This window comes from Microcaecilia unicolor, chromosome 6 (genome assembly GCF_901765095.1).
Source record: "Microcaecilia unicolor chromosome 6, aMicUni1.1, whole genome shotgun sequence".
Taxonomy (NCBI): Eukaryota; Metazoa; Chordata; class Amphibia; order Gymnophiona; family Siphonopidae; genus Microcaecilia; species Microcaecilia unicolor.
In genome coordinates this window covers 35,157,798-35,185,773 of record NC_044036.1, presented here as the reverse complement: position 1 = coordinate 35,185,773, position 27,976 = coordinate 35,157,798, and the positions used below count along the sequence as shown (strand labels likewise).

Below are 27,976 nucleotides of genomic sequence, written 5' to 3'. Positions count from 1 at the left end.
TCCCGCCTTCCGTACCCTGCCGACACGCCCCCTTTAACTTTGGCCGGCCCTGCGACGGAAAGCAGTTGAAGCCGGCCAAAATCGGCTTTCGATTATACCGATTTGGCCGGGTTTAGGAGATGGCCGGCCATCTCCCGATTTGTGTCGGAAGATGGCCGGCCATCTCCTTCGAAAATAAGCAGGAGAGTGTGAACTAAGCATATTCTATATACTACGCCAATCTACGTGCTGCTTATAGAATACGCTTAGGTGGAAATGTTTTCTGTGCAGATTTTGTAGGTGCCATATATAGATTCTCCCCCCTTAGCGCATGCAGACGGGGAAAACTAATGCAGAACACTTTACTGCGTCCGTTAGGCCATTTTTGCTGCATTTGGGTGCGTGATAGCGCCTAACGCAGCTTCGTAAAAGGGCCACATAGGCATTCTAATGATTTTTTTCATTGAGATGGGGGAGGGGAGACTTTTGCACGCTCTGTTTCTGTTTCTTCACTTGTTAGGGGGCCCAGATCTTTGCTTGGTCTTTTCTCCTGAGTTCCTAAGCATCTGCTCATTTCAACTTCAAAAAGTCTTAATTCCTGAACTGTTTCAAAGTTTCCTTTCACTTCGTTACACTGTAAAGGCATTCCACTTCCAATTAAAACAAAAATCTGTATACCCCACAGTTGTAAAACATGTAAATGCTTCCAACCACCATGACTCTGCTGCTCCACAGTGCTGTGCGCTGGAGGGAGATCAGTCAGCCGGCAGAAAGAAAAGGGAGGAGAACCGGGCAGAGCATTGGGAATGCAACATGTGGGGAGGGTGTGGTGGTGACACTGTAAGGGATATAAGCATATTAGAGATGCAAAAGGCACGGTGTCATCTTTAGTGAGGAACAGGGAAAATATAAGAAAAAAAGACAGTGAGGAACAACAGACAGTAAAAGAAAAGTACTGGAGGAGAAAGAGGGAAGTGAGAGAAACACAGGGGAGACGTGAAGGGGCATAATCGAACGGAAACGTCTATCTCCATGGGCGTTTATCTCCGAGAACGGGTCCGTGAAGGGGCGGACCGAAGCGTATTTTCGAAAAACATGGACGTTTATCTTTTTTTGAGCTGGGCGTTTTTTTCAGCGATAATGAAAACCGAAAGCGCCGAGCTCAAAAACGAATAACTCCAAGACATTTATTCGTGGGAGGGGCCAGGATTCGTAGTGCACTGGTCCCCCTCACATGCCAGGACACCAACCGGGCACCCTAGGGGGCACTTCTACAAAAACAAAAAAAAGGTAAAAGAGCTCCCAGGTGCATAGCACCCTTCCCTTGTGTGTTGAGCCCCCCAAATCCCCCTCAAAACCCACTGCCCACAAGTCTACACCATTACTATAGCCCTAAGGGGTGAAGGGGGGCACCTACATGTGGGTACAGTGGGTTTGGGGGGCGGTTTGGAGGGCTCCCATTTACCAGCACAAGTGTAACAGGTGGGGGGGATGGACCTGGGTCCACCTGCCTGAAGTCCACTGCACCCCCTAATAACTGCTCCAGTGACCTGCATACTGCTGCCAGGGAGGTGGGTATGACATTTGAGGGTGAAATAAAAAGTTGTGAAACGGCATATTTTGTGGTGGGAGAGGGTTTGTGACCACTGGGGGGAGTCAGGGGAGGTCATCCCCAATTCCCTCCAGTGGTCATCTGGTCATTTAGGGCACTTTTTGGGGCCTTATTCGTGGAAAAACAGGTTCCAGGAAAAGTGCCCTAAATTTTCGCTAAAAACGCATATTTTTTTTCCATTATCGGCGAAAGGTGCCCATCTCTGATCGGCCGATAACCACGCCCCAGTTCCGCCTTCACCACGCCTTCAACACGCCCCCATCAACTTTGTCCGCATCTGCGATGGAGTGCACTTGAAAACGTCCAAATTCGGCTTTCGATTATACCGCTTTATTTGTTTTTGTGAGATAAACGTCTATCTCCCGATTTGGGTCACAATATAGGCGTTTTTCTATTTCGATTATAAGCAGGATGGAGGCCAATATTCACCAACTTGACATTTCGTCCTTTAGATTGTAAGCTCCTTTGAGCAGCTCCTGTCCTTATTTGTTGATTTGTACAGCGCTGCGTAACCCTAGTAGCGCTCTATAAATGTTAAGTAGTAGTAGTAATAGTAGTAATATTCAGACCGTGGTAGTTAGCTGGGCTAACTTCTGCAGTTGGCGCCAAGACCTGATATTCAATGCCAGCTCATTTCTGGTGACCGACATTGAATATCTGGTTTATTTTTGGACAGTTTTACTTGAACCGGCCAAGCCGATATTCAGCACTGGCCAGTTAAAGTCAAACCGGCCAAAGACAGGCCTGGCATGAACGCGGCCAAATATTGTCTCCAAAATTAGCTAGCGATATGCTCATTTTTCTACACTGTTCCATACAATACAATAATACATGGCCAAATCTCAGTGAGGATATCCTGTGTGCTGATGGGTTCATCTTAACTGTTGTTATAATCCACCTTGGAAAGTCTAGTATTATTAAGATGGAATACATTGAAATTCAGTGGAAGTAAAATTAAATTCTCCTTTCATTGGGGCACATGAATCACATCTTCACTTCATCTCTTTTGTAGTTTACATTTTAGATACACAAATGGATTTTTCTGTTTCGTGCCTGTTTCAGGGTCCTGTGGTTTTATAAGTCAAAATAATAAAAATAAATATTTGGTTTCATGCAGATCTCTCATTTATTTATTTTCAGCAAGTGATCCCTTGTTGAAACATAACTAAAGGTCTCTTTTATCAAGCCGCACAGCAATGTTAATGAAGCCCATTCAAAGTAAATGGGCTTTGTTGGCATTGCTGCACTGGGGACCACTAGCATGGTTTGACAAAAGAGGACCTAAATTTATTTATCTATTTATTTATTAGGTTTTCTTTACTGCCTTTTTGAATTCTCAGAGCATGATATCTGTTTTGTGACCCTTTACTAGGTGAAAAAAATGGTGGCCCCATAACTAGCCCCTGAATATGACACGATTACAATTTAGAAAACTAAATACTACTCTAAATGATGAAAGGTTATTCCGTTGTGATACTTCCTCTGTGTGCATCCGTATGCTGCAGAAGCCGGCATGTTTCTAACTACAACTGAGATAAAATATCAACGTGGATATTCTTGTTGTTGTTTGTCTTTTTCTAACCAATATGGCGGCTGCGCAGTGGTGAGTCGGATTCACCGTTTCGACGTCATGCCGACTCCTGTCATTAAAACTCCTTGGTCGTCAACTCAAAGAGGGTTTTGTTCGTCGTCGCTTCCTGGCAGCTGGCGTTCCCCTGTGACGTCACAGAGGCACGTACCGAAGTCGAGAGCTGTAGAATTAGGTGGCGGAAGAAGAAGTCATGGCTCGGAACCAGGAGAAGCAGTATGGCCGCTTGAACAGGCTGTGGCTGCAGAAGCAGAGAGAGGGTAGGCATATGCGAGCCAGTGTTTGCTCTTCCTTTGCTCTGGGATTTTGGTTTAGTCTTAGAGGTGAACATGCCCCCGATCTACTGAAGGAGCTTGGAGAAGTCTGTTGTCAAGGCGACCAATTTGGGGAGGGGCAGCAGGCTCCCAGGTTCTCCGAGAATATATATATTTGACAACACGCTTTCAAACAAGCCTTGGCTCCTCACTTTTTGAAATGTTGAACGAGCACTAAAATACCTAAGCACATTTATAAAATAGGCTCCCAGAGAACTATCCCCAATAGTGCACAAATACAAACCATAGAAGGTGTAAATGTGTGCATGTACTCGGGCATATTTTGTAAAATAGATTAATAACACTCTGCGCAAACTGCATCCTGGGATGTTTACGTGCAGATTGTGTAAAACTTCTTTTTAATGCATGTTTTTGGACATGCAGTTTTATAAAAGCCCTTTTCAGCATGTGATACAAGTTTTAAGTGTGGAAAAAAAAAAAGCAAAATGAAGCTGGGCCTCCCCCTTTCCTCCCCCCCCCCCCCCCCAAAAGAAAAGGATATTTTATAACTAGCTCTTCAGCTTGAGTGGCACATGTGTAAGCATGTGCTTGCTTACTGAACAAAGGTCAAAATCAGATGAAAGTAGCCATGTGCATACCATGAAACATGTTTTATCTAACTTCACTTGGCCACATTTAAATTAAAAAAGACTTTCTTTAAGTATTACTTAGTAGGAGTCCATCTGACAAGATACTATGTTTTGAGATAGATGTAAAGAGAGAGAACTCTTTTCAGTCCAAATAAGCTTTTTTTATTCAGTCCTCGCAACATCCTTGTAGGGATTACAAACAACATTCTTCCATATTTCAAATACTGAGTTATGTGATGTTTATTCCTCCTATCCCATACAGAGGAGATGACTTCAATTTATCAAATCTCCATTGTAATTGTCTTTAATTTGACTATCTAGACCTGTTCATGAAAGTTTAAGGAAGCATTTATATATGACATTTATATCCCACATTACCCCACCTGAGTTCAGTGTGGCTAAAAATATAGTGAATCATGGCAAAGTGTACAAAGCAAAGATAATACATGACTACAATACACAAAAGTTACTACTACTACTTATCATTTCTATAGCGCTACTAGACATATGCAGCGCTCTACACTTGAACATGAAGAGACAGACCGTGCTCGAAAGAGCTTACAATCTAATCAGGGCAGACAAAGACAAATAAGGGAAAGGGCATCAAGGTGGGAAGGGTAAAATAGATATGTGTACTGAACAAGTGAATAGGGGTTAGAAGTTAACAGCAGCATCAAAAAGGTGGGCTTTTAGCCTAGATTTGAAGACGACCAGAGATGGAGCTTGACGTACTGGCTCGGGAAGTCTATTGTCAATGGAAATAAAAGAAACAACACTGCACAAAAGAACCACTAGTGGCCTAGTGGTTAGGGTGGTGGACTTTGGTCCTGAGGAACTGGGTTCGATTCCCGGCACAGGCAGCTCCTTGTGATTCTGGGCAAGTCACTTAACCCTCCATTGCCCGCCGCATTGAGCCTGCCATGAGTGGGAAAGCGCGGGGTACAAATGTAACAAAAAAAAAAAAAATTGCCTAGACAGGAAGTTCAGGAACCGCTCCCAGAAATCTACTAAAGAAGGAAGGTCTTTAACATTTTTTGATATGACGTATAATCACATCATTTAGTGCCCTGATTTAGTGCTCAACATTTAGTGCCCTGATAAGCAAAACCTGCTAAAGGAACTGATTTGTAAACAGCTTTTCTTACAGCTTGGATAGTGTAGTTGTAAATATTCTCTAGCTCCTAGAACAGCATTACGGCGTGGAAGGTCAACAAGAGGCTGCATGTAGTCAGGGGCCCATACCATACAATATTTGGCAGATAAGTGTACAAAGTTTAAAAGTGACCGTTGCTTTAATTGGGAGCCAGTGCAGCTTAGGTAACAGTGATGCCCTCTCAAGCCATGAAACTTTACAGACAATCCCAGCTGCAGTGTTTTGGAGAGTTTGATGTTTTTTTTGAACAGCTCCCTATAACCAGCATGGATTGCATTGCAGTAATCAAACTGAGACAAAACAAGTGACGCAGGATCAAATTCTCCTTAATTGCCAAAGGGTTTTAAAGGATTTGGCCACAACAGAGTAGACTAGGGGTAGAGAATGACACGGGGATAATAAAATTTGTCCCCGTTCCCGCCCCATCCCTGTGATTCCTGTCTCTGTCCTCACCCCATCCCCGTCCCATCCCTGCAGGCCCCATCTCCGTGGTCTCTGTTCTCATCTGCAGAAGCCTCAAACTCTTTTTTTTTTTTTTTTTTAATATTTAATTATTTTTTATTAAAGTATAAAAAGGAACAATATGCTGTGCAACTGTTATGTATAAATTACAAATAGAAAACAATAATAACACTGAGCAACTATAATAAACCCTCCCACCAAGACCACCCTCTACCCTTCCAACCCCAACAATAACTGACTTCTACTACCCAAGGAATCCTAATCCACCCTGTTAAAATGTCCAGGGGGTACAAAATATAACCCGTTCTGTATGCCCTAGAGGGGAAAAGTAATGCCCTATGAATCACTGTTATGATTTTTTAATCTGTGAATGAATAAAAAGTCATCACCAATCTCAGGATTCAGTCTAGCTCTCCTGTCTTCCACAGTCCCTCCTGCAATAGAAGATGTGCTGGTAGCAGGATGTACAGGACCCCCCACCCCCACCCCATGCAAAATTTGCTAGCTGTGGCCAGCATGTTTGATTCTTTTTCCAAAAAATAAAAATTATTGTATAGTCCTCCTTACCCCTTTTCTCCCAACTTATACTACCCTATCCTGTCTACCCTCTCTTATGTTAATCATACATTTTCAAGCTCAACTCTATAATATTTCACTACCGTTTTGAAATTTCTATTATAAGACTTTGTATTTCGAATTACTATGTAAGCCGCTTTGAGCCTGCATTGTGTGGGAAAGCGCAGGGTACAAATGTAATAAATAAATGTAATAAATAATTGTCGTCTGTGTCAAACATAAATAACTGTCCAGTTCATTAAAAGGCTTCAAAGTAGAAAGTGACATGGGGACAAAGTTTGTCCCCATCCCTGCCCCGTCCCCATGGGCTCTGTCCCTGTCCCCTTCCTCACGGGTCCCCATCCCCTTGTCATTCTCTAACTAGGGGTTCAAAAGTTAGGTGATGATCTACAACCACGCCCAGTAATCTTAAAGCGGACTCCAGTAGACAATAGTAAAACTATCTAAAGGGGTGTGATCAAAAGGATTAGTGAGGACCAGGAATTTAGTTTTATCTCTATTTAATTTGAATTTGAATACAGATGCCCAAGATTCCATCAGGTCTAGGCCTGATTTAACCAATGCCAAAATGCAAAAGGGATATAAATAGTGACATCTGCATAAATGGAGGAGTGGTCTAGTGGTTAGGGTGGTGGACTTTGATCCTGGGGAACTGAGGAACTGAGTTCGATTCCCACTTCAGGCACAGTTCCTTGTGACACTGGGCAAGTCACTTAACCCTCCATTGCCCCATGTAAGCCGCATTGAGCCTGCCATGAGTGGGAAAGCGCGGGGTACAAATGTAACAAAAATAAAATAGATACTATTGGAGATTCTACATGGAATGTTGCTATTCCACTTCCAACATTCCATGTAAAAGCCTGCCCTTGCAGATCAGCAACGAGGCTGCGCAGGTTTCTGTTTCTGTGAGTCTGACGTCCTGCACATACGTGCAGGACGTCAGACTCACAGAAGCCAGCGCGGCCACATTGGTGGAATAGCAACATTCCATGTAGAATCTCCAATAGTAGCAACAGTGGAGGAGTGGCCTAGTGGTTAGGGTGGTGGACTTTGGTCCTGAGGAACTGAGTTCGATTCCCACTTCAGGCACAGGCAGCTCCTTGTGACTCTGGGCAAGTCACTTAACCCTCCTTTGCCCCATGTAAGCCGCATTGAGCCTGCCATGAGTGGTAAAGCACTGGGTACAAATGTAACAAAAATAAAATAAAGGGATGATACCCATGTTCCTCTAAAAAACAACCTAAAGGCTCCATCATGACATTAAATAATGTGGGAGCCAGAGGAGAACCCTGAGGTACACCACAATCCGGAACACCAGGGGGAAGAAATAGAATCGGACAACTTTGCCTAGTGAGATGTAGCCTTTAGGAGTCCTTTGAACCACTTAAGGACATTACCACAGGTCCCAAAGTGGTCTAGCAAATTAAGTAATACATGAAATGCACTTGACATACTCGTCTGACTAAACTAATTTCAGCCGTAAAATGTGCCATAAGAGTGGTTAACACCGTTTCAGTGCTATAACGTGGTCGGAACCCTGATTGCAAGCTTTGCAAAAGGGAGAAGGAGGAAAGATGCTCCATGAACAGTAGCTTGACGAAACCCTCCATTAACTTTGTCAAAATGGGAATAGATGCAACTAGTCTGTAATTAGTGATATTGCTCCTGAAAGCATGGGGTTTTTTTTGGAATTAAATATAATAGAACCCTTCTTTCCAGGGTTTTTTTTTTTTCACAAAAGTTGCGGCACTGATTCTTGCCGTTTGGACGGCCACTTTTTCAGCGCTTTGTTCTGCTGAGGATATCGTAAGGCTTTAACAGCAAGAACCTCAACAGCAGACTCGTTGTTAAGCATTTCTGCTACAACATTAGAGATTCACCAGACCTCTGAGGCAGGTCCTTTGGGCTGAAACACGGCCGTGTTGTGTCGTCTTTAAAGCTGTTTTTCTAATTAAAAAAACACTTGATATCCTCCATGGATCTACTTCACTTTTTTTGTTTGCTCACATTCACGTGAGGTTTGCTGCTCCTTTTTGTTTGACTTTGCCTTTTTTTAAAAATAGCATATAGCGCTGCCAAAGAGACACGTAGTTTGGCGCCATATAGAACCAATGAACCATTTCACTAAAATGAATGAACGAAAGAACGAATGAACAGCATCACTAGGGACATTACACATGTAAGCAGTGCTATGTGCATGTAGAACTGCTGATTTTGCTACTTATGGTGTCTTTTTACTAAGCTGCGTTAGGTGCTGATGCGCGCCTAACAGCAAAACATAGCCTAACGTGGGACGCGCTAATGCATTCTACGTTAGTTTTGAAATGTGCGTATGCTAATTACAAGCTAATTATTATTATTTTTTTTAGTTTTCTTGAGGGGGCATGGGGATGGAGATTGGGTGTTCCTGCTCTAACCTATTAGTGCATCTACGTTACTATATGTCAGTGATGGCGAACCTTTCAGAGACCGAGTGCCCAAACAGCAACCCAAAATCTAATTATTTATCGCAAAGTGCCAACAGGGCAATTTAACCTGAATAACAGAACTTTTAAAAGCATTTGGCATGCTTTTGAATAATTAATGTGATTTTTGCTGTTGCATGCATGCTGATAACTCCCTTCCCCTCCATCCATGTGCATCTCCTTCCTGTCTTGAGAAAGGCAAGTGGCAGATGAAGTTCAATGTTGACAAGTGCAAAGTGATGCATGTGGGTAAGAGGAACCCGAATTATAGCTACGTCTTGCAAGGTTCCGCGTTAGGAGTTACGGATCAAGAAAGGGATCTGGGTGTCGTCGTCGATGATACGCTGAAACCTTCTGCTCAGTGTGCTGCTGCGGCTAGGAAAGCGAATAGAATGTTGGGTGTTATTAGGAAGGGTATGGAGTCCAGGTGTGCGGATGTTATAATGCCGTTGTATCGCTCCATGGTGCGACCGCACCTGGAGTATTGTGTTCAGTACTGGTCTCCGTATCTCAAAAAAGATATAGTAGAATTGGAAAAGGTACAGCGAAGGGCGACGAAAATGATAGTGGGGATGGGACGACTTTCCTATGAAGAGAGGCTGAGAAGGCTAGGGCTTTTCAGCTTGGAGAAGAGACGGCTGAGGGGAGATATGATAGAAGTGTATAAAATAATGAGTGGAATGGATCGGGTGGATGTGAAGCGACTGTTCACGCTATCCAAAAATACTAGGACTAGAGGGCATGAGTTGAAGCTACAGTGTGGTAAATTTAAAACGAATCGGAGAAAATTTTTCTTCACCCAACGTGTAATTAGACTCTGGAATTCATTGCCGGAGAACGTGGTACGGGCGGTTAGCTTGACGGAGTTTAAAAAGGGGTTAGATAGATTCCTAAAGGACAAGTCCATAGACCGCTATTAAATGGACTGGAAAAATTCCTCATTTTTAGGTATAACTTGTCTGGAATGTTTTTACGTTTGGGGAGCGTGCCAGGTGCCCTTGACCTGGATTGGCCACTGTCGGTGACAGGATGCTGGGCTAGATGGACCTTTGGTCTTTCCCAGTATGGCACTACTTATGTACTTATGTACTTATGTACTTCCCTCCCCTCCACCCGTCCAACAATTGCCCTCCCCTCCATCCAGCCATGTCCAGCAACTCTCCTCTCCCCTGCCCCTCCATCCATCCATACCCAGCAATTCTCTTCTCTCCCCTGCCCTCACCTCCCACTCCCATCCATGCCCTGCATGTAAATCTTTTTTATTACCTCGGTTGAAGCGGCCGCGTCTTTGAAAGCCCTGCCCATCTCTTGCCTTCCCTTCGTGAGTTCGTTCCCTCAGAGTCAGTCCCGCCCTCGCGGAAATGATTTCAGAAGGCGGGACTGACTCTGAGGAAACAAACTCACAAAGGGAAGGCTAGAGACAGGCATGGCTTTCAAAGATGGGGCCGCTTCGACGGAGTTAATCAGCTCCGGCGGGGAGGACATGCAAGGGGATGTTGGGTGGGCGGGCGTGGAGGGAAAGGGGCCCCAGGCCCGCCCCTGGCGACGGCGTGCGTGCGTGCCAACAGAGAGGGCTCTGCGTGCCATAGGTTTGCCATCACTGCTATATGCTAACAGGTTAGCACAAGGATAATACAAGAGCCTTTACCGCCTACAAAATTGGAGAAGGTTAGTGCTTCTGTGATCATTTTTAAAAATGGCCATGCACTAGTGGCAACATTAGCACATGAACTACAGGTGAAACGTCCATACAGTCAAACTGCAGCAGCCAGTGAAGGAAAAGATCTCGGCAATTCATTGTATTAGCAACTCACTTATCCTACCATTGTCAAGGCTCACACTGTTGTTATACTCATGATTAAAATCTATCATTGATCAGAAATACTTCCAATAAAAGCCGAATAGCTGAATAATGGAGGCAGCGTATGCAGACAGATCTCATGCAATGATCGTTGTGGAAATCTGAAAGCCTGACTGGGTTGCAGACCTCGAGGACCAACATTAAGCACCCCTGACTTATGTTGTGTAAAAGGCAGGTATAAATGTCGGTGCTTAAATGTCTCAGCCTTATAGTACAGCAGTCGGTAGAATAATAGGGCTATGATAGGATCTGTCAGATACACGTACCCACCTCCTCATTGGCTGAATAATCCAATGAGCCAAGCATATAATAGGGGGGTTAACGTAATCATTAATCCTTATTTATAACATTTAACAATAGTCTATATTTTATTCTCAACATAATTAAAAAAAAAAATTCAGAAACATTCTAATCTTTTCTTTCTTCCTTGTATTTATAGCATAATATCCAGCTTATAATCGAACGAGAAAAACGCCCAAGTTCCGACCTAAATCGGGAGATGGACGTTTATCTCACAAAAACGAATAAAGCGGTATTATCGAAAGCCGATTTTTGGACGTTTTCAACTGCACTCCGTCGCGGATGCGGACAAAGTTTATGGGGGCGTGTCAGAGGTGTGGCGAAGGCGGAACTGGGGCGTGGTTATCTGCCGAACAAAGATGGGCGCATTTCACTGATAATGGGAAGAAAGTATGCGTTTTTAGCTAGAATTTAGGACACTTTTCCTGGACCCTGTTTTTTCACGAATAAGGCCCCAAAAAGTGCCCTAAATGACCAGATGACCACTGGAGGGAATCGGGGATGACCTCCCCTGACTCCCCCAGTGGTCACTAACCCCCTCCCACCACAAAAAAATGATGTTTCACACATTTTTATTTTCACCCTCAAATGTCATACCCAGCTCCCTGGCAGCAGTATGCAGGTCACTGGAGGAGTTGTTAGGGGGTGCAGTGGACTTCAGGCAGGTGGACCCAGGCCCATCCCCCCCTACCTGTTACAATTGTGCTGCTTAATGCTTATTAGTCGTCCAACCCCCCCAAACCCACTGTACCCACATGTAGGTGCCCCCCTTCACCCCTTAGGGCTATAGTAATGGTGTAGACTTGTGGGCAGTGGGTTTTGAGGGGGATTTGGGGGGCTCAACACACAAGGGAAGGGTGCTATGCACCTGGGAGCTCTTTTACCTTTTTTTTTGTTTTTGTAAAAGTGCCCCCTAGGGTGCCCGGTTGGTGTCCTGACATGTGAGGGGGACCAGTGCACTACGAATCCTGGCCCCTCCCACGAATAAATGTCTTGGATTTATTCGTTTTTGAGCTGGGCGCTTTCATTTTCTATTATCGCTGAAAAACAAAAACGCCCAGCTCACACGTTGAATAAAACATGGGCGTCTATTTTTTTCAAAAATACGGTTCGGTCCGCCCCTTCACTGACCCGTTCTCGGAGATAAACGCCCATGGAGATAGGCGTTTTCGTTCAATTATGCCCCTCTATATCTTTCAATCAAAGAAGTACTTTGCTTTTAGCTTGAATCGAGGTATACACAGTAGAGACCAGTTGTCACCGACATAGATCCATGTTTCGCTTTTAGCTGTCTAAAGGTAGTCGCCTACAAAAAAATAACTCAATATGAGTCCATAGTTTCTGACAGTGCTATCATGCTTATATTTAAAGTTTGTCCCCACCCCAGGATTTCCACTAATAAAATGGAAGCCCCGCTAGTACAGCATTGGGTCCAATGTCAACATCAGATAAGAGATCTTCAATGGCGTATTATAGATCAAGTGAGAGAAGGGTGGGAGGGAGGCAATTTTGAAAAAAATACTTAACTTTAGAGAACAATTCTGGATATTTACTTTAAATACTGTAGAAACCTAATGGACTAAACCGCGAAATCGAGTGGTAACACTAATCTCAAGTTCTGTTTACTAGTCATCAACTGATTTGTTCTTGGAGTTCAGATTGGTGCTCTGTATATCACGTGATGAACTGAATTGGCTATAAAGCCTGCTTTAAAAAAAAAAAAACGTGGTGGCCATCTTAGTCCAAGAAAGCAATATGACCTTAGTATTATTTTTTTTAGTTGACTTTTGTGCATTCAGATGGACTAATCCACAGTCACGTTAAAATATTGAGTATTGCAAGCTTTACCTTAGTTCACCCACTCCTACCAGTTGCCTGGGGATAACGGTGAGAGAATATGGTTAATTCTAGCAGTAGAAGGGGTTCACAATATGAGAGTAATTCCATGGAGTGGAGGGGAGTAGCCTAGTGGTTAGTGCAGTGGACTTTGGTCCTGGGGAACTGGGTTCAATTCCCACTGCAGCTCCTTGTGACTCTGGGCAAGTCACTTAACCCTCCATTGCCCCAGGTACAAAATAAGAACCTGTATGTAATATGTAAACCGCTTTGAATGTAGTTGCAAAATACCACAGAAAGGCGGTATATCACGTCCCATTTCCCTTTCCCTATTTGTAATTCTACATGGAATGTTGCTACTATTGGAGATTCTAGATGGAATGTTGCTACTATTGAGATTCTGTTGCTACCATTGGAGATTCTACATGGAATGTTACTATTCCACTAGCAACATTCCATGTAGAAGCCTGCCTTTGCAGATCAGCTGCGCAGGCTTCTGTTTCTGTGAGTCTGACGTCCTGTACGAACGTGCAGGACGTCAGACTCACAGAAACAGAAGCCTGCGCGGCCGCATTGCTGATCTCCAAGGGCAGGCTTCTACATGGAATGTTGCTAGTGGAGGAGTAGCCTAGTGGTTAGTGCAGTGGACTTTGATCCTGGGGAACTGAGTTCGATTCCCACTGCAGCTCCTTGTGACTCTGGGCAAGTCACTTAACCCTCCATTGCCCCAGGTACAAAATAAGTACCTGTATGTAATATGTAAACCGCTTTGAATGTAGTTGCAAAATACCACAGAAAGGCGGTATATCAAGTCCCATTTCCCTTTCCCTTAATGTCGAACTCTGTTGAATTAAGAACACCTAAAATTGAAGGTAAATGATTATTTCTTAAAATGATGGTGCTTGATCAAGATGAGACAACACTAGATTCATAGTTTGATGTGAGAGTTGCTTCCTACACTCTGTCTTAAGCTACACACCTGCTTCACATTAAGAAATGAGAAAGGCAAAGACTAGCCTATGATTGCATTTTTCCAGTACAAGTAATAGCAGCCACCTATCAGCATGAGAACTGACTTCTCAAAGTTTCCATTTAGTATGTGCTTTCATGCTATAATCATAGTCGCCAGGCCCACCAGAAAACAAAATTATTATAAAAATGCAAATCAAACCTGCTTTTCACAGCTTTTATTCTGGTAAAAGTGATAGGGTGGTTGGAATAGCTTACTGCCTGCCCTCCTTTGCTATTTTTCTTTCTCCCAGTTAGATAACTACAATGATTTTTCATCTCGCTGTAACTCCTACACGATTTCCAATATCCACGCTTTGGAAACCCTCCCCTGCTGAGAAGAAGCACGTGCCACCTCGTGGGTAGAGCTCTTTTCATCCATGTTCTGGCTAGTGTAGACTGTTTTGACAAAGTGGCGTTCTAGCACTCACACTGTGCAGTATTGCTCATTAATGGAAGTACTTTGCATGTTATTAATTTCCACAACACACTGTAATTTGAGTTGAAATGTATTTGTTGTTAAAACTTATAATTGTGTTCACCTGACTTCAATTTAAAATATTTGGTCTAAAACCCAATGAAATAAAACATGAAATATTTTTGCAACCGGGGACAATTACAGGCGGTATTTTGATGTTTCCAGAGGGCTTACAGTCTGTGAACCCAGTCTATGGTACTAACTTATTGTAACATGTTACAGTGCAGTATTGCGCATTATATGCTGAGTAATGAGGTGTTAAGTAACATGCATTAAATGGAAACGATGAATTGTGGTCTAATATCCAACTACAGTTAGAAGAACTACCACCACAGTAATATAACCTGCTACAGGTAGTTTATATAAAAATATTTTTGTGGACTATTAAAGTCAACAATGAGGCGTATTTTCAAAGCACTTAGATTTTAAGTTTCATAGTAACCTATGGAACTTTGTAAGTCTAAGTGCTTTGAAAATGAGCCCCCTGCAAATCTAGCACACAGATAACCTCTGTCCAGTAATCCGTGCTTCTATTCCTGTGCTTGATAATTGAATTCTATTAATGTAGAGCAAATTTTTCTAAGGTGTAAAAATTGACTAATTGGTAAACTTTCTTTCAACTTGCGTGGATGGAAGCTGTGGAAACAAATTATTGAAGACTGGAGGTATGCGCATAAGAATGTTGGTTGTCTTATGACTTACCATCTGATGGGCCACAAAATATTTTTATATGCACTACCTTTAAGGGTTTAAAATGCATTAATGCATGTTGATGCAGGTAAATGAGGTTCTGAGTTTGTGTTGATATAATGGAGAGTGAATCGACTTGTGCAAGGTCACGAGGAGCATCAGCAGGATTTGAACTCTGGTTTTGCTGGGTCTCAGTCTGCTGTTATATCTAGGCTTCTCCAATACAGTATCGCACACAGCAGCTCGGTTATGAATGTTGTGGAAACAGGCAAACAAAAAAGCTTTCACAGAACTATTTTCCCCAAACAAGATAAGTGTGCTTCAGTGATGTACAGTTATCTTTTTTGCTCACTAATCTGTAACTAATGTTCATTCAGCATTTTCTGTGGAGCTAATTTACAGCTGTAGCAAACTTTCTCATTTTGAAGCTGTTAACCTGAGGGGAAATCCCATGATTAGTGCCACTGACCTTGCAATCCCGATGTACAATTTACTATAAAAAGTTATCAAACATATGTTGTGACAGTGCTGCATATTTTTGTCTTGCAGATGGTCATCTGAAGGATGCGTGTCAGAAAAGACCCAAACTGGTAAGTGATCGATTTATGTTTTCATTTGGTACTCCTTTTCTGGATTTCATCTACCATCTTCTGAAAAAATAAGGAATGAGAACCATCTTAGGACCAGTTACTTCCTGATTGATCCTAAGACGGGTTCTTAATTTTTTTTGTTTGTTACATTTGTACCCCGCGCTTTCCCACTCATGGCAGGCTCAATGCAGCTTACATGGGGCAATGGAGGGTTAAGTGACTTGCCCAGAGTCACAAGGAGCTGCCTGTGCCTGAAGTGGGAATTGAACTCAGTTCCTCAGTTCCCCAGGACCAAAGTCCACCACCCTAACCACTAGGCCACTCCTCCTAAAACCCTTAAATTAGTGCTTCTCAACCCAATCCTTGGTGCACACCCAGCCAGTCATGCTTTCATGATATCCACAATGAATATGCATGAGAGAGAGAGCTGTATAACCAAGAAGGTAGAGCATGCAAGTCTCTCTCATGCATATTATTATTAATTTGGATTTTGCTCACACCCTTTTTCAATAGTAACTCAAGGTGGGTTGCAATCAGGTACATAGGCGTAGACTGGGGGGGGGGGGGGGGGGCAATGCCCCCCCAAACGACGAGGACGTGGACTGGCGCTAGAATGGAAAAAAAAAAAAAACAAGCAGGCACGCGCTCGTCTCTGTCCGCTTCGCTGCTTCCCTGCCTTCTCTGTCTGCGTCCCGCCCGAAAGGAAATGACATCAGAGGAAGGCGGGACGCAGACAGAGAAGGCAGGGAAGCAGCGAAGCGGACGGAGACGAGCGTGTCTATCTATCCCCTCTCTTCCTACCCTCCGGCGCACGCAGCACCAATCTTCTCTAAGCCTTTCTTGTTCCTGGCAGCGGTAGCGACGTACACGCTGCCTTCAGCTCTGCCCCGAAGCCTTCTCTTCAAGTTCCTGTTCCCGCATAGGTGGGAACAGAAACTTGAAGAGAAGGCTTCCGGGGCAGACCGAAGGCAGCGTGTACGTCGCTACCGCTGCCAGGAGCACAGAAAGGTTGAAGAAGACTGCTGCCTGCACCGGAGGGAGGGAGGGAGGGGGTAAACGGAGTCAGGATCCTGGACCTCGCGGGGGGGGGGGGGCAGCAGAGGGAAGATGGATGGAGGAGGGGTGGGGAGCAGAGGGAAGGAGTAAGAGATGGATGGGACTGGGAGGGGTGGGAAGCAGAGGGAAGGAGCAAGAGATGGATGGGACTGGGAGGGGTGGGAAGCAGAGGGAAGGAGCAGGAGATGGATGGGACTGGGAGGGTGGGAAGCAGAGGGAAGGAGCAGGAGATGGATGGGACTGGGAGGGTGGGAAGCAGTGGGAAGGAGCAGGAGATGGATGGGACTGGGAGGGGTGGGAAGCAGAGGGAAGGAGCAAAAGATGGATGGGACTGGGAGCGTTGGGAGCAGAGGGAAGGAGCAGGAGATGGATGGGACTGGGAGGGTGGGAAGCAGTGGGAAGGAGCAGGAGATGGATGGGACTGGGAGGGGTGGGAAGCAGAGGGAAGGAGCAAGAGATGGATGGGACTGGGAGGGGTGGGTGGGAAGCAGAGGGAAGGAACAGAAGATGGATGGGACTGCGAGGGGTGGGGAGCAGAGGGATGGACCAGGAGATGGATGGGATTTGGAGAGGTCAGGCACAGCAGAGGGAAGGAGCAAGAGATGGATGGGACGGAGGGATGGTGAGCAGAGGGAAGGAACAGAAGATGGATGGGACTGGGAGGGGTGGGGAGCAGAGGGAAGGAGCAAGAGATGGATGGGACTGGGAGGGGTGGGTGGGGAGCAGAGGGAAGGACCAGGAATTGGATTGGACTGGGAAAGGAGGTGAGCAGAGGGAAGGAGCAGGAGATGGATGGGACTGGGAGGGGTGGGAAGCAGAGGGAAGGAGCAAGAGATGGATGGGACTGGGAGGGGTGGGTGGGGAGCAGAGGGAAGGACCAGGAATTGGATTGGACTGGGAAAGGAGGTGAGCAGAGGGAAGGAACAGAAGATGGATGGGACTGCGAGGGGTGGGGAGCAGAGGGATGGACCAGGAGATGGATGGGATTTGGAGAGGTCAGGCACAGCAGAGGGAAGGAGCAAGAGATGGATGGGACTGGGAGGGGTGGGTGGGAAGCAGAGGGAAGGAACAGAAGATGGATGGGACTGCGAGGGGTGGGGAGCAGAGGGATGGACCAGGAGATGGATGGAATTGGGAGAGGTCAGGCACAACAGAGGGAAGGAGCAGAAGATGGATGGGACGGAGGGATGGTGAGCAGAGGGAAGGAACAGAAGATGGATGGGACTGGGAGGGGTGGGGAGCAGAGGGAAGGAGCAAGAGATGGATGGGACTGGGAGGGTGGGGAGCAGAGGGAAGCCTACTGGAAAGAAGACACTGCATAAAACAGAAGACACTGGGATCAAAGCGAATAGAAAAACTAAATGATCAGACAACAAAGGTAAATAAAAGTTTATTTTATTCATAATTTATTAATTGAAATGTGTCAGCTTTTTGAAATGTGCATCTGTGATATTTTGCCTGTAAATTTCATTTCCTTCCTCCATATTAGCATATTCATTTGCATATGTATATATGCAAATGTATGCTAATATGCTCCGCCCATTCTTTGCCCCCCCAAATGAAACAGTCAAACTACGCCTATGATCAGGTACCAGGCATTTCTCTGTCCCTGGAGGGCTCACAATCTAGTTTTGTACCTGAGGCAATGGAGGGTTAAGTGACTTGCCCAAGGAGCAGTAGCGAGATTTGGTCACCTCTGGATGTCAAGGCTGGTGCTCTAACCACTAGGCTACACTCTAGGTTGTGGACGTCCACTAGGTTGTGGATGTCCTGAAAGCCTGACTGGCTTGGTGTGCCCCAAGGACTGGCTTGAGAACCATGGCCTTAGATGAAACTTACCATCAGTCTGAGACAACTAGAGATTAAATACAAACCTTTTTAACACTCATGTGCCGAAAATACCCCTTTAATCCTATTTCTGTATCAAGACCTACTTGACTTACTCCTAGATTGTGCTTTCTGACATGACCATGTGATCTCGCTCATATTTACAGTAGTTCCTCTGGGAGTCTAGAGATGTCTAGTCAACAAATTTTTAGTACTGATTGGTAATGATAAAAGTGAATTTAGTTAATTGTTTGTTTTACACACTTGTAGAATTTGACTGACTTTGTTTGTTTTCTCCAAGTCTACTTTAAATTCTGCTGCTGATGTGAAAAAGTGGATTCCAAGCATTAAAAACGAAATTGAATATTATTTGGAGGTAATCTTTAAATTATATAAAATGTTCTATTCCTTTTTCTCAACAGAATGGTTGGAAAAATACCCATTTTTAACTTGTCTTTTAGGCACTACTTCATTACTCCATATCTTTAAACACAAGACCATAGTTATAGAATACATTGATAAAGATCTCGGTAGTCAATACCATTATGTTTATGAAGTGGCTCCAGCGTTTGCCCCTTTCTCCCCGTCTGTCCATTCCTCCCTCCTTCCTTCAGCTTACAACTATTTCTCTTCATTCCACCCTCCTCTCTGGTTCTGAAGCACACCTCCCACAGTTCCATGGGTCTTCAGCTTCCATGGTGCCATTTTTCAGCTCCAGCTTCTACATTCTATTACTTCTATTACTAATTATTTCTATAGCACTACTAGTTGTACACAGCGCTATACACATTATATGCAGGTATTTTCTCTGTCCCTAGAGGTCTCGCAATCTAAGATGTGTGTATGTTTTTTTTTTTTTTTTGTACCTGGGACAATGGAGGGTTAAGTGCGACCGCACCTCGAATATTGTGTTCAATTCTGGTCGCCACATCTCAAAAAAAGATATAGTGGAATGAGAAAAGGTGCAGAGAAGGGCGACAAAAATGATAAAGGGGATGGGACGACTTCCCTATGAGGAAAGACTAAAGCGGCTAGGGCTCTTCAGCTTGGAGAAAAGGCGGCTGAGGGGAGATATGATAGAGGTTTATAAAATAATGAGTGGAGTTCAACAGGTAGATGTGAAGTGTCTGTTTATGGTTTTCAAAAATACTAGGACTAGGGGGCATGCGATGAAGCTACAAAGTAATAAATTTAAAACGAATCGGAGAAAATTTTTCTTCACTCAACATTTAATTAAACTCTGGAATTCATTGCTGGAGAATGTGGTAAAGGCGGTTAGCTTAGCAGAGTTTTAAAAAAGGTTTGGACGGCTTCCTGAAGGAAAAGTCCATAGACTGTTATTAAATTGGACTTGGGGAAAATCCACTAGTTCTGGGATAGGCAGTATAAAATGTTTTGTACTTTTTTGGGATCTTGCCAGGTATTTGTGACCTGGATTGGCCACTGTTGGAAACAGGATGCTGGGCTCGGTGGACCTTTGGTCTCTCCCAGTATGGCAATACTTATGTACTAAGTGACTTGCCCAAGGTCACAAGATGCTGTGATGGGAATCGAACTGAGGTCACCAGGATCAAAGCCTGTTGTACTAATCATTAGGGCAACCATTGGGCTACACAGATGTACCTTGCACTTTGGTGAGAAGATGCCACTGATCACTTTATATAGTTAAGTTTTATTTGTTTTATACTCTATTTGGGTGACCTTGCATGGAATGCAAATGATAATCATATTTAAGATTTGGCACCCAACCAACATCACTAATCTACAGGAGCTGCTTCACTGAGGATTAATGTAGACAGTAACTGTCGAACAAGTGCTTGAAACCCTTTTTCAAATTTTGGCATTTTGAGAGGATTGTGAGGTAGTGACAGGGCCCAACATAGAATGTAATTTCTTGAACCAAGATTTAACTACCCAGTTTTAAGACTTAGCATCTCAGGCTGTCAGATATTGAAATATGATTTAGTTTGTCGTGTCCTGTTACATTTTTATTCTTGATGCTTCAGTGACACATTGGTTAAGCAATTTTCCGAACGGTGGTAAGATGGCGATCTAACGTATACACGAGACGCTCCTGCTGCCTTGAAATAATATTTCCTAAAAAAGTTTGGTTACTTACAATGCCTCACTCCAAAAGAAAGGCGATTACCAGGGGTCAACTGCCGGTGGCCAGGACATCGTCTCCACGGCAGCAAACTCTGGAGCGCTTCGTAGTAACCCAATCTCGCGAAGCTGGAGAGGCGACACCCGCGATGGACGCCGTCGTAGGAGCGCCGACGTCCCTGGGTTTAGACATCTCTCTCTCGCCCCCAGAGATTATTCCACCTCCATGCCCGGCAACACAAAGGAAAGAGCAAGGTCTGTGTGCAACAACGGAAGCCGTTGAAGCTAGCATTCAGTCCGGCAGTGCCTTTCTTGACTTTGCGACGGAAGATAGCATGGAAGAAGTAAACCCGGTTGAAATAACGTTGACTTCAATTTGGAAAGCGATTCAGGATCTAAAACATATTGTTTCTAAATCCGTTCGAGAAACCACTTCAATTGGGACAAAAATGACTCATTTATCGGAATCCCTGGATAAGGTACGTTCAGAGACAATGGCTAAAATATCCCAGAACTATGAGGAAATAAAAACTATCAAGGCTACGACTGATTCAATGGTAAAAGATAAACTTTTGCTTCATAGAAAAATTGAACAGTTAGAAAATTTCAATAGAAGATTGACTCTTAGAGCAATAAATTTCCCCATAATATCTGGGATATCTCCAAATGATTTATTTAAAAAATACCTAATGGAGAATCTGAACTTACCATCTCAAGCTATCCCTCCATATAATAAAATTTATTATTTAAAAATATTGACAAAGAAGAATGAACCTGGACAAGAGGGTAAAGAAATAGATCTTCAGAATCTAACTGCTATACTGGAAGAATCCTTAACTGAAGTGACAACTCGTGGAACTTTAATTATTTCCTTAATATTTGAGCAAGACTTAAGTTCATTAATGAGATTATACTTTAAAAATCTTCAGAAACCATTTTATGGTCAAAGAATATGGATTTATCCTGACGTTACTAGAGTAACTCAAGAAAGACGTAGAAAATTTTTGTTACTAAGGGATAGAGTGAGAGAAATGGGTGCTTCTTTTCTACTCGCCTACCCCTGTAAATGTATTGTCAAATATTTGAATAATAAGTATATTTTTTATGATCCTGAACAATTACAGGGTTTTGTAGATAGGAAAAACTTGAATTGAGAATAATCATCAGAAATTGTGAGAAACATCAGAAGTAATGCCACTGACATATAGATAATGTTTTCTTTCTTAATCTCTCTTATATGATTTTCACCACCTTTCCCATCCTTTGAAGATTGAGGTCTGAGAAAGAGATAGGATTGTTGTTATTATATTTTTCGCTTGAGACCAGTTGGTCCAGATGTTTATTTTTCTTTGTATGATCTCTGTGTTTCCACAAGTATGTTGTTACTACAACTTGTATATTGTTTAAATAATAAAAATTAAAATTAAAAAAAAAAAAAAAAAAGCAATTTTCCGAACACACAGGAAATATGGCTTTGCTGGCCTCATTAAATTCTTTATCATAATAAAGAAATATTATGTCAGTCCCCAAAGCAATGTTTGAACATTGTATTATATAATGCTTATATACACCTATTACTACAAATCATTTCTATAGCGCTACCAGTCGTACGCAGCGCTTTACAATTGAACATGAAGAAGAGACAGTCCCTGCTCGAGAGCTTACAATCTAAATCAGGACAGACAGACAGACAGGACAATTAAGGGTAAGGGTAGGACAGACAGATAGGACACATAGGGATAAGGGACTATTGAAGAGAGGAAGACAAGATAAAGGTTACGAACAAGTGAAAAGTTAGGAGTCAAAAGCAACATCAAACAGGTAGGCCTTTAGTCCAGATTTGAAGGCGGCTAGAGATGGAGCTTGACGTAGCGGCTCAGGAAGTTTATTCCAGGCATAAGGTGCGGCAAGATAAAAGGAACGGAGTGTACAAGGTGTACTGCCTTTCTTGAACAGAAACCCAACCCAGAACAGAGATGATAATTTACAATTTTCTGAATTTGTTATAGATCCTAATGCTTTACATCGATCACAGTTTGGCTTTAGGAGGCTACATAGACCAGAAACTCTACTGCTATCTTTGACATCTGAAGTGAGGAAAATACTGAGCTTTGATATATTTGTCTTCTGTTTTTAGCAGTCACAGCTGTGCCACTATTCTGATCGTAAAATTCAGGAGTTTCAGGAGCACATTGAAAAGCTCAAGAAGGAGTACCAGAGCTACCTCTGGAGACTACGAAGCTTGGATCCTTCCTGTAAAGAGCATCCCTGGAAACCACGTGGGTACACAAGAAAGAGAGCAGCAGAGGCCATGCCAGCATGCAGGCAGCCAGGTATCGTGTCTCATAACCATAATAAAAGGTTCAGTGCTACGAAGGATCTTCTGGATTATTTTTATAGAGAGCTGGAGATGACTTAGTTGATGCAGCATTGATTCCAGAAAGAGCTGAGGGCTTTGTCTTTAAAACAGGTATCTGTTTTTTTGGGGGGTTTGCTGGGTTCCTCTAAGCATCTTAGGTAGTTGACTTTTGATAGGCTTCAAAAAGAGTTAGCGTGCGGCCCCTGAATCAAGGCATGAAGTTAGGGAGAAAATCTCCATAAAAGTTGTCATTTTCTCTGGAATTTGTATGATGTATTTTAGCACTGGGAGCTCGTGGGTAGCAGTTGTACTTAGCTGATTATTTTTCATTTCGGAAGGTGGTATCCCATTAATAGCAGTTGTCTTACGTGCTGCTTTCAAGCTTAGCATAGCTTGTTAGACATATCGGGCCAGATTCTATATAAGGCACCTAAAAAAAAAATCCACATGGTAAATATTTCCACCTAAGCGTATTCTATAAGTGACACCTAGATTTAGAGCGGAATATAGAATACACTTAGTTGATATCCCAGCGCCTAAAACTATGCGTCTCCATTTATACCAATGAAAAAGTGGCGTAAACCCCTGCACGTAGATTTACGCCCACTGGGCCATATTTTACTCATGTAAATTTTGAACTGCCCACGAACACCCATAGCCACGTTTCTTTTGAACTGCGCGCATTAGAATTTAGGCGCAGTTCACAGAATACATGGTGAGTTGTGCGCGTAAGTTCTAATTATTACCAATTAGTTCTTATTGCTTGTTAAGTGCTCTTATCAATGCTGATTAGCTTAAGCCAATTAAGGTACGCGCATCGTTATAGAATACGCCTGGATTTCGGTGCAGGTCTCTAGGCGTGCTATATAGAATCCTGGGGATCGTGGGAATTCTAGAATTTGGTGTCAAGAAGAAGCACCACAATGGGGCACACAATGGCAGCTTCTTGAGGCGCTTAAGCAGTTATAGAATACTAGTGCAAAGCCACATTGGGGGCACCCACTAATGACAGGTCAATGGCTGGTCTGAGTAAGTCCCCCAAAATGCATAATGTAACGTGTGCAACTGATGATATTCTAGTGGTTGTACATGTAGCTTAGCAACATGCCCATGTACGCCCCCTCTCACTTACATGCTTTAAACGTTATAGAATATCGCCTGCCACTTACACGTGTAACTGCCAATTATTGGTGCTTCTGACCTTCTTAAGTGCTAGTATTCTGTAACCTAGACATGCACTTAAGACTAAATTCTATAAATGGTACCTAAAAAAAGTCGGCATAGCGCCTGTCCCCCCGACTAAAATTTAGGCACGACCATTTACACCAACTTAAACCTGTTGTAAATGTCTGTGCCTAATTTAAGTTTGTATCAAGCATATTCTATAACAGTGCATGTAATTTTTAGGAATGCCCATGCCCCCTTTTGTGATCCACACATTCAAATTTATGTGCATCACTTTTTAGAGTACGCTTAGAAAGCAGCACTAATAAATTATAATTAGTGCTGGTAATTGCTTGATAGTGACCAGTTATTGGCACTGATTAGCTTGTTAAGCAATTAAGTGTTGCACGCAAATCAGCTACACGCGCAACTTTAGTCACTATTTATAGAATCCGAGAGTTAGTGCCTAACATCGGTAACCTAGTGGAAGCTGGCACATAAAGACCCACCTGGCAAGTTTTAAGTTTGTCCAGCAAGGTAGTTACGTGGGATCCACTGTATACAGTTTGGGTTACTTTCACAAAAAAACAGCAAGGCAAATGATCTGCAAACTCCAAGATGGAAGACAGAAAAGCAGATCAGTAGAAGATATATTTGAACTTTATTATCGTTGTTTCACACAAGAATATTGCCCGACACATAATATAAAAATGATATTAAAAAACTAAAGTGGAGGAGTGGCCTAGTGGTTAGGGTGGTGGACTTTGGTCCTGAGGAACTGAGTTCGATTCCCACTTCAGGCACAGGCAGCTCCTTGTGACTCTGGGCAAGTCACTTAACCCTCCATTGCCCCATGTAAGCCGCATTGAGCTTGCCATGAGTGGGAAAGTGCAGGGTACAAATGTAACAAAAATAAAATAGATACTATTGGAGATTCTACACGGAATGTTGCTACTATTGGAGATTCTACACGGAATGTTGCTACTATTGGAGATTCTACATGGAATGTTGCTATTCCACTAGCAACATTCCATGTAGAAGGCTGAGCAGCCTTCTGTTTCTGTGAGTCTGACATCCTGCACATACATGCAGGACGTCAGACTCACAGAAGCAGAAGCCTGCGCGGCCGCATTGGTGATCTGCAAGGGACGACTTCTACATGGAATGTTGCTAGTGGAATAGCAGCAACATTCCATGTAGAATCTCAAATAGTAGCAACAGTGGAGGAGTGGCCTAGTGGTGAAGGTGGTGGACTTAGGTTCTGAGGAACTGAGTTTGATTCCCACTTCAGGCACAGGCAGCTCCTTGTGACTCTGGGCAAGTCACTTAACCCTCCATTGCCCCATGTAAGCCGCATTGAGCCTGCCATGAGTGTGAAAGCGCAGGGTACAAATGTAACAAAAATAAAATAGATACTATTGGAGATTCTACATGGAATGTTGCTACTATTGGAGATTCTACACGGAATGTTGCTACTATTGGAGATTCTACATGGAATGTTGCTATTCCACTAGCAACATTCCATGTAGAAGGCTGCGCAGCCTTCTGTTTCTGTGAGTCTGACATCCTGCACATACGTGCAGGACGTCAGACTCGCAGAAGCCTGCGCGGCCGCATTGGTGATCTGCAAGGGACGACTTCTACATGGAATGTTGCTAGTGGAATAGCAGCAACATTCCATGTAGAATCTCAAATAGTAGCAACAGTGGAGGAGTGGCCTAGTGGTTAGGGTGGTGGACTCTGGTCCTGAGGAACTGAGTTCGATTCCCACTTCAGGCACAGGCAGCTCCTTGTGACTCTGGGCAAGTCACTTAACCCTCCATTGCCCCATGTAAGCCGCATTGAGCCTGCCATGAGTGGGAAAGCGCGGGGTACAAATGTAACAAAAATAAAATAAATGTTGTTTCAGCTGTTATAATTAGTTTTTTTTATATATAGTTTTTTTAATATTATTTTTATATTATGTTTATATTTATTTTATAGCCCCTGACGCAGCCCTGCTGGGTGAAACACGGCCTGTGTCGGGCAATATTCTTGTGTGAAACAGCTATAATAAAGTTCAAATATATCTTCTACTGATCTGCTTTTCTGTCTTCCATCTTGGGTTACTTCCACATACATTTTTTTTTTTTTTTAGTTTTGTACCAATTCTAAAGTCTTGCAGCTTTTAAATGTATTACTTTTTATTACGGCATCATCTGCACTTGGTTAAGCAGGCTATACCATTTAAATTAGAAGACTTTCATTAACTAATTTTACGTGGTTATGTTTGATCTGTCTCCTTAGCTAGGGAAGGAAAAAAAGATTTTGTACAGCTCTTGAGAGAGAGAACATTTCGCCCATCTTGGTGGACTATTAATTCATGCTGTGATATTGGTGTGTGCTTTTGGGACTTCTTTAATGTGAATGCTTCTGTATTATTCTTGTGATGATATAATGTGGTTTTAATTTTATTAACATGCATTATGTATAGCTCTCTTCAGAATGTTTCTGGGTTGAGCCCTTGATAGAGTTAGTGTAAAAGTTGTTTAGTTTTGCAATAAATTGTCTTTTTATTTACTGCTAAAAATATAAAGACAATTTATTGCAAAACTAAACAACTTTAGCAGTACTGTTAATGTTTACATTAGATGTGTATCACGTGATTATTAATCTCATTTTCTTTTATTTCACCAGGAGATTGTACAAGTGCAAAGTTGCTGTGTACACCTGTTCTCAATAATGACATAAAAAATGACTCTGATGATGAATGTGAGGAGCTGGTGGACAAATCCAGTCAGAGGTTGGGAGAAAGCAGCAGCTGTGCCAGATTATACAACTGCCCAAGTGTGGACCTCGGTACTCAAGACGAACCGCTGGTTTTTAACACACAGAAAATGCTTCCAAAGCACATTTGGTTAAGGTCTTCAAGTGGTGTGTTGGGAGATGCCACTGGAAAACTGAAACAAATTCTGCAGAATCCACAGAGCATGCAGGGACATCAAGGATCAGATACGAGATTATGCACTGGGAAGGTACAAAGTGTTTTGGGCTTAGACTGCTATTCATCTTCAGACGATGAAGTATAACTGGAACAGACAATGCACAGAACCACTGGAGAACTCACACAGCAGTTGCTACAAGAATAACGAAGAAACTGTGGCAGAAAAGTACAGAAATATTTGCAGTTCTTTTGGATGCCAGTGCCTCAGTCAAAAAGCATTTCCAAGGTCACCTTGATAAGTTTTTATTTATTTATATGCTTTGGCACATTGCAGGTATAATGACGAGTTCTAGCAGTGGACTTAAGTAAGATGGACATGTCTCAACATACTCTAAGGAGTGTGAGGTTCATTATTGTAATATGTGCAACTCTCCCAGTTGATAATTTTCCTTACCAGTGTCTTTGCATGCTCTCATCTTGAGAAAGGAATCCCGGTGGTCCAGATTAATTTTTCCTGAGTTGCTGGCATGGACAAAAAGGACAATTGTCTATTTACTTGTTAGCTTAAATGAGCGGACTGATGTAAACTGATGGCAACTATGAAAAAACAGTATAGAGAAAAGATTTGTGGTACTTCAGTGGTATACAAGCGTATTTTATAAACGGCGCCTAGATTTAGGTGTAGTATATGGAATACACTTAGTTGATATCTTAGCGCCTAAAGCTAACGCATCTCCATTTACACCAACAAAAGTGTGGCATAAATTCTGGCACGTAGATTTAGGCACACTAGGCCATATTCTATAACTGTGTGTGTAAATTTCGGAATGCCCATGTCCCCACCCATAACCATGCCCTTTTTTGCCTGTGCACGTTAGAAGTTAGGCGTTTTATTTGGGCAAAAATGTGTCTTATTTTCACTTGCCTGTGTCTACAGCAGTCTCTTATGAGATTGTGATTTTGCGAGCCTCTTGTCCTAATATCTCTCTTTTAGATTCAGATAAGACCTACATGCCAGTCCTCATTGACCTACCACCAAGAA

General features: G+C 43.1%; 1 protein-coding gene across 1 annotated transcript; it reads left to right on the top strand.

Annotated features, from left to right (window-relative positions):
* Positions 1-3,363: 3,363 nt before the first annotated feature.
* On the top strand, positions 3,364-27,671 carry LOC115472412. The gene is made up of 5 exons (XM_030206688.1): positions 3,364-3,439; positions 15,462-15,502; positions 18,687-18,761; positions 22,626-22,821; positions 26,688-27,671. The coding sequence occupies exons 1-5, from the start codon at positions 3,373-3,375 to the stop codon at positions 27,077-27,079; spliced, it is 771 nt and encodes a 256-aa protein (XP_030062548.1). The 5' UTR covers positions 3,364-3,372; the 3' UTR covers positions 27,080-27,671.
* Positions 27,672-27,976: the final 305 nt, after the last annotated feature.

Excerpts from the sequence above, each read along its gene's own strand:
- LOC115472412 (XM_030206688.1), top strand. The coding sequence starts at position 3,373 with ATGGCTCGGAACCAGGAGAAGCAGTATGGCCGCTTGAACAGGCTGTGG. Across the intron at positions 15,503-18,686 it reads GTCAGAAAAGACCCAAACTG|TCTACTTTAAATTCTGCTGC; the intron begins GTAAGTGATCGA and ends GTTTTCTCCAAG. Across the intron at positions 22,822-26,687 it reads GCCAGCATGCAGGCAGCCAG|GAGATTGTACAAGTGCAAAG; the intron begins GTATCGTGTCTC and ends TTATTTCACCAG.